Source organism: Doryrhamphus excisus, linkage group LG9 (assembly GCF_037039965.1).
Source record: "Doryrhamphus excisus strain RoL-2023G ecotype Guam linkage group LG9, RoL_Dexc_Guam_v1.1, whole genome shotgun sequence".
In the NCBI taxonomy this organism is placed as follows: Eukaryota; Metazoa; Chordata; class Actinopteri; order Syngnathiformes; family Syngnathidae; genus Doryrhamphus; species Doryrhamphus excisus.
Genome location: NC_136365.1, coordinates 1,439,091 through 1,445,495, shown reverse-complemented (window position 1 = coordinate 1,445,495; position 6,405 = coordinate 1,439,091). Strand labels below are relative to the sequence as shown.

Here is a 6,405-nt window from a genome sequence, read left to right as displayed (position 1 = left end):
TTTGCTACGTCATTATTTTTAACCAATAGTATCACAGACATTAAATGAACTAAGTAGGCGGGACTTCCTTTCGTTACTAGCGTCAAGGCCTCCAATTGAAGGGCACACGTCTCTCTAGTTTCTCAAGGGTCTTGTGGCAAAGGTAAGAACAAATACTTTATCTCGTCACTCACTATCTGTTAGGGCGTAACTGTACAAATGTGTATTCATATATAATTTGCAAGTTTATTGACAAATGTACCAGGCGCTTATAACTCACTGTAGTGCTCCGTACATGGCTGTTAGCATACTATGCTAACAAGTCAATGTCAGTTTGATCCAATTCATGCTGTTAGAATCATAATAGGGCGCAAACCTATATCAATAATCTCAGCGGAGACATCATATCTGCTCCTATTTGCTTTTCATACTGAGGTGAGTTTTGGACATTTAAATAATTCGACATTACTAAGGTGCAAACACTATTGTGTTGCAAAATATTGGCCATGGTGGAAAATTAACCTGCAACTTTATTTAACTTTGTATTGTTTCATGCACTTATCTCTTATCTCACTTATATCTTATGCACTGAGTTCTTTTGTCATTTGTATGATAAAAATATAATCCCTTTAACTTCATCCTGATGTAGGATCACCAACATCCATCATGGGAGGTCATGACAGCGGATCGAACCCCCAGTTCACTGGACTTGCCAAGTACTTCAACTCGTACACCAACGTAGGCAGGAGGAATGTGAGTTGAAAGTAGTTCTGTACGCGTGCTATTAAAGTAATTTCACTTTTGTATTTTTTGTAATTTGTAACTTCTGTCCTTAGTGTGTTTTGGCCACATATGCTTCCCTACTAGCCATTGGCCTTTTCTTCAAATTAAAGCCCAAGAAACAAGCCGCCATCGCTGAAAAGTAATGTAAGTAAAGGTAGTCCAAATGTACACACATATGTATGTATTGCTGAACTATCCTATGTCCTTCACAGATGTACATATTGACCAAGTCTGACTGCTGGGAGTGGAAGAGGCAGCTGGGTGTACTTGTAATAAAATAACTGTTTGGTTTCCTTATGTTAACAATAAAGATCGTTTATGGCCAAAACATAGAAAACCCTTTTTTATTTACATGTTTAGCTATAAAAAGAATACAAAAGTATTTCTATCATTGTTACCAGTTACAATGGCACCGTCTTAGGACATCTTCATTTAGGTCCAGTGTAGGAGTTGGCAAACATCATTTACAAAATGTATGCAAGTCTTTTCACACTGCCCAATACGATCAGTCGATTGTGGAGGAGACACTAAAATGCTCGATGTGAAGCTTTTGTAGACGGTTTCTCAATTCAGTATACCTTTTTGGTCTTATGGATTGTAGGCACCTGCTGCCAACAGGAGATTTCTGCGGGTGAAGTGAAGGTGTATGACTGGTGAAGATTTAGTTGTGTAGCAGCCAAGCAGAAGCTCCTGTGAGTTGTCTTGTAGGTGAATGTGTCCCGTGGCTGCCGTGAAGTCATCAGTCTCCAAATCATCAAACGCTTTCATGGCGTCCCACAGGCGAACCGTGTTATCCATAGATCCTGGAGGAGATAAACATGTTCACATATACTGCTGATGAAAATGTTAAGACCAGTTGAAATATTGCAAGAATTTACAGTGTACTCTTTTGGCTCTTAAGTAGAACTTTAAGATGCAAAAATAAGAAATGGGAGTGAGACAAAAACCGAGTAAGCATTTTATTCCAAACAAACTGAATTAGGCTGTTCATCGGCTGATCAAAAGTTTAAGACCATAGGTCAAAAATAAGGAAGAAACCACCCTAAAATAATAATTTATCAAAAGAAAACTTTGCGGAAGGCGGGTACCCACCAGAGGCAAGAATCTCTCCATCCCTGCTGAACCTCAGAGAGTAGATGGTGTCTGTGTGGCCTTTGAGCTCTCCAACCATGAGACCGTGACCAATGTCCCACAGAAGAACTCTGCCATCAGTCGCCCCCGAAGCCAAAAACTTTCCATTGGGAGAGAATGACAGAGCATGGATCGGACCCTAGAAGATGCAATACTTGGATGTTAGACCTCTGTGTGTGTGAGCGAGCATTCAATTCAAATATACGGTACATTAAAATGGATTACTGTTACAGTTCTAACCTTGTGACCAGTGAAGATGCGAACACAGTTTCCTGTGAGAACATCCCACAGACGAATGGTGCGGTCAGATGATCCTGTTGCAACATAATTTGAGTTTGGATGGAAGCGGGTGCAAGTAATGTCTGCCAGGTGGCCAGCAAACATCCGCAGTGGCTGGTAGTGATCTGTAGCCCATAGACTAAGCAAGAGAAAGAGCAGAGCACACCTTAGTTCATCTTCTTTACACTGTATTTCCTACAGTTCTTACCGGGCAACTCGGTCATGTCCCCCGGAGATAAAATAGTACCCATGTGGAGAAAACTGTGTATCCCACACTGGGTAGTTGTGACCTTTGTAGCCCACGAGGCATGTAAAGGTTTGGAGACTCCACAGCCTCACAGTGCCATCTTCAGAGCTGGACAACAGGTAGTTTCTAAAAGTACATGATAGCATGTTTGGCGTTGAAGGTCAAGCTCACTCAGGAGAATGTGTGTGATGAATGGAGCACGGCTGTTGTTTTACCTGTCTGGGCTGAAACTGATACCATACACAGGACCGCTGTGCCCATACAGCATCTTGGACTCGCTGGCTGTTTTTTCATCCATGATCCTCTCCAGCACATCATCTGACTCTTTGTCAATCAGATTCAAGTCTTGAGGAAGAAAGGAAGGACAAAGTTGGCTTCAATGTGCAACACGCTGCTGCATGGACGCCAGGAGGAGTTCACCACCAATCAATGAAGATTTTTGTGATTTTAAGTATTTTTAATTAAATAATGGTGACATGGAAAATATCAAAAAAGGACAATACATCTCCATTGTTTATAAAACAAAATGCTATATAATGTAATCTATTCTAATATGAATATATGTCTCCATAAAGCACATGGTACTGCCTCTGGGTCCGAACAAACGTGCACAATTCATCCATTTTTTTTTGCCAAGGTCTTCCCATGACATTCCCCATGAGAACATATTTAAATGAAATTGAATTAAAGTGTTTATTCACTTTACCTGCTGCCGACTTGACTTTGCGTAGCTTTTTCGGAGTGACACTCCATAATCTGACTGAAGAGTCAGCGAAGCCTCCTGCAATTAAGCTGGAGTCATCTGTGATGTCCACAGCAGTTAGACCCTGCAGGTCAACAGACGACATAGAAAAAGTCAGACCAAAAGAAGAAGGTAGTCCATATTTGGTGTACTTGACACCTTTGAACATTCATGAAAAAGTGATGAGTTCAAGACCTGATACGCATTGAGGAAAGAGTAGAAGCAAATGGAAGGAAGGTTATCTGGTCCTAGTCGGATCCTTTTGGTGGCCTCTTTCATGTACATTATCTTGTCCAGTTTGTCAGAATCTTTTAATTCCGGAAGAGGTATTCTGAGAAACAAAGAGAACAGTTTACATGAAATGTTCCTTGCATTGCCTCAGGACTACAATCTATCTGTGTTGGTGTTGGGAGTGCTCATCGTCGACATTAGTGCATGTAATTGTTATGGAAAGATAGCAATAACGGGACAAAGAGAGACCATTATTTGCTTTAAGATAATATTGTTCACGTACGCCTAAAAAAAAAAATTAATGAAAATGTATACCTTGTCTGTGACGGGGCATTGGGATCCTGCTTTTTGCTCTTGGAACCCATGCTGTCCTTTTTGGGTTTCTTCTTCTTGGGTTTACCCTCTTCATTCTCCGCCTCTTCATCCTCATCATCAAGTGGAAGTTCAATTTCCGGTTCTTTAAGCAATCCGTAGTAAACCTAGCCAAAACATGACACACTTCTTATAAAAGCCAGTTGACCGTACGAGACAGCTCTCAAAATGAGGGGGATTTAAACATTGCCAACCTTCGCCTTATTAGCCTCTCTCTTGGCTTCTCCTGCCAGACTGCCAGACATGGCATCGATCTGACTCTTGCTGCGTGGCATGCCATCAAAGATGTCAATGTAGAGGTGCTCCTGGATGATGTTCCAAATCTGGTTGTTCTGGCGCTCCTGCAGGTGCCTCTTGAGGAGCTGGTACGAGTCACGGGAGATTCGGAGGACAAATTTGCTGGTACGAAAGTCTAGCAGGGTCTCGTTGCCTCGCATGTGCTCCTTCTTTGTCAAACCAGACAAAACGTGAAGGTCTTCCTTATAATAGCACTCTTGATCCCCGCTAAACCTGACATAAAGTGGAAACAATTGATTAAAAAGTCAAGCAAGCGGACAAAGGTAACGCTGACTGTGCGGAAACTCACTTTTCAAAGAATGCCTTGGCCTCATTCTCGTGGTTGTTGTAGACAAGTTCCAGGTACATGTGCACAAACAGTGGGTAGAACACCTGGGACAGTTCTGCTCTGTGACAGTCCAAAACCGTTTCTATAAACTTTTTCAAGCCGCTGTAGTACGCCTCATAGAGAGCTGGGTCTCCTTGCTGGCTGTAAGCTGACAGAACCACACTCACATCTGGCTGGTCCTCTCCGGGGGGTGCTGAAAAACAAGTTAGCAACTATCACATTAGCACTCGCTAGCTCCTAGTGCATTGATGCATGCATTAGTTCATTCATTCATTTTCTACCCAAAAAGCATCAAAAGAAAACACTTGCTGTTCGAAACATTTGTTTTTTTTTCCATGTTTTTCCACTCATTAGGCTGCACGGTGACTGAGTGGTTAGCATGTAGGCCACCCAGTCAGGAGATCAGGAAGCCCTGCGTGCGTGGGTTTTCTCCGGGTACTTCGCCCCCCTCCCCCACCCCCATTCCAAAAACAGGCATGTTAGGTTCATTGCCGACTCCAAATTGTCCATAGTTATGAATGTGAGTGTGAATGGTTGTTTGTCTATATGTGCCCTGTGATTGGCTGGCAACCGGTCCAGCGTGTACCCCGCCTCTGGCTCGAAGACAACTGGGATAGGCTCCAGCATACCATCATGATGGATAGAAACTATATCCTTGAACTTGTGAAAGGATCTGTTCCTCTGAAATCAACAGTAATAAATTGCTTTTAAAAATTACTCTCTCATTTAATGTTTTTATTTGGGTTTGTTCATATGTGCGGTGTACAGTGTGTGTTACTTAGGTTTTAATTTAGATTGTTTTCCCCTATTGCCCACTGTATATAAGTTCCCACTTACACTAATAACCAATTTATTACTGCAAACTTGTTGTTACACGGACAGAATCTGAGAATATAAGGGGGGCATTTTTTTGCATCTGTTATCATGCATCAAGCGTGGATGTGCAATGTCTTAATGCGTTATTGTTGGACGCCATATTTCCAATTCAATTATAATGGTCAGTCATGACCTGTGCAAAAAAAAACACAGCACAGCATCTCTACCACACAATAGATTCTGATGATGATGGGTTAAAAGAACCTTTGTAAAATGAATACTCATGAATACTAATATCCAAAACTGTTGAAACTGAGTGATCGCAGATAATAGAACGTAGTGATAAAACCCGTACAATTTTTAAAATTAAATGAGTAACAACATTGCTATATCAATTTCCATGGTGATATCAGACCTTTGACTGGCGCCTGGGCTGCAGCGGAGGATGTCACACGACTTAGAAGAGAGTTGGCATCCAGACCTCCTCCCTCCACAGTTCCCGGTGCACCCCCAGAGCCTGAGGACACATCACTCGCCTTCAAATCCAACAAATCCTCCGGTAATCCAGCTTCGCGACGCAAAATGTCGACGGACTCCGACAGTTGGTTCTTTTTAAGGAATTGCAGAATAGCCAGCAACGTCTGTTGCTCCTCTGGAGCTCCTGTCGCTGGTTTGTTACTTCCACCCGAAGCACCGGGCCCAGGGGACGTAGAATGTAGCTTTCCATCGTTCGCATTGTTGTTTGGAATGCCATCCACGGGTGGTTCTGTTTTAATGTCCTTTATTTCAACAGCGTCAGCCATACCGCCTTGTACGGCCGCCATTTTCAAAATGAATTGCGCATGTGCGACGGTGCAAAAAAAGTCAGGCCCTCGTGGTGCTACATAATGCCACCTGATTGGCTAGCTTTGAATTACGTCACTATTTGAGGGCGCCTTGGTAGTCACGTGGTGCACTATCCATTTCAGTCCAATCCAGTTCACAACTCTTTAATCATATGTGAAAGGTAAAAGAAATATGGATTTTGTTTTGTTTTGTGTACAACATATTTATAATTGTATATGTAAAATGTAGAGATGTTAACAATGGATTTTATCTATATCTTATGAACAAAACATTCACTATTGTTCAGGCACAGCAATTACATTGCTCCCCAGAAGTTCTTAATTATCCATCCATCTATTTTCTATGCCGCTTATC

General features: G+C 42.1%; 2 protein-coding genes across 2 annotated transcripts; one reads left to right on the top strand and one right to left on the bottom strand.

Moving 5' to 3' along the window:
• The first annotated feature begins 24 nt into the window (after positions 1-24).
• On the top strand, positions 25-1,099 carry atp5md (ATP synthase membrane subunit k). The gene is made up of 4 exons (XM_058059132.2): positions 25-142; positions 629-732; positions 816-906; positions 975-1,099. The coding sequence occupies exons 2-3, from the start codon at positions 646-648 to the stop codon at positions 903-905; spliced, it is 177 nt and encodes a 58-aa protein (XP_057915115.1). The 5' UTR covers positions 25-142; positions 629-645; the 3' UTR covers position 906; positions 975-1,099.
• On the bottom strand, positions 1,018-6,055 carry taf5 (TAF5 RNA polymerase II, TATA box binding protein (TBP)-associated factor). Its single transcript, XM_058058411.2, has 11 exons — positions 5,621-6,055; positions 4,351-4,582; positions 3,959-4,274; positions 3,708-3,871; positions 3,357-3,492; positions 3,126-3,246; positions 2,635-2,764; positions 2,381-2,545; positions 2,134-2,311; positions 1,855-2,032; positions 1,018-1,565 (listed from the first exon to the last, which is right to left on the bottom strand). The coding sequence occupies exons 1-11, from the start codon at positions 6,027-6,029 to the stop codon at positions 1,351-1,353; spliced, it is 2,244 nt and encodes a 747-aa protein (XP_057914394.2). The 5' UTR covers positions 6,030-6,055; the 3' UTR covers positions 1,018-1,350.
• Between the last annotated feature and the right edge of the window lie 350 nt (positions 6,056-6,405).

Bases quoted from the DNA above. Each gene is read 5' to 3' on its own strand.
- atp5md (XM_058059132.2), top strand. From the start codon at position 646: ATGGGAGGTCATGACAGCGGATCGAACCCCCAGTTCACTGGACTTGCC. The intron at 733-815 runs GTGAGTTGAAAG...TTCTGTCCTTAG, and splicing joins CCAACGTAGGCAGGAGGAAT to TGTGTTTTGGCCACATATGC.
- taf5 (XM_058058411.2), bottom strand. From the start codon at position 6,029: ATGGCGGCCGTACAAGGCGGTATGGCTGACGCTGTTGAAATAAAGGAC. The intron at 3,493-3,707 runs GTATACATTTTC...TTTGTTTCTCAG, and splicing joins AATGCCCCGTCACAGACAAG to AATACCTCTTCCGGAATTAA. The intron at 2,546-2,634 runs GTAAAACAACAG...ATGTACTTTTAG, and splicing joins ATCAGTTTCAGCCCAGACAG to AAACTACCTGTTGTCCAGCT.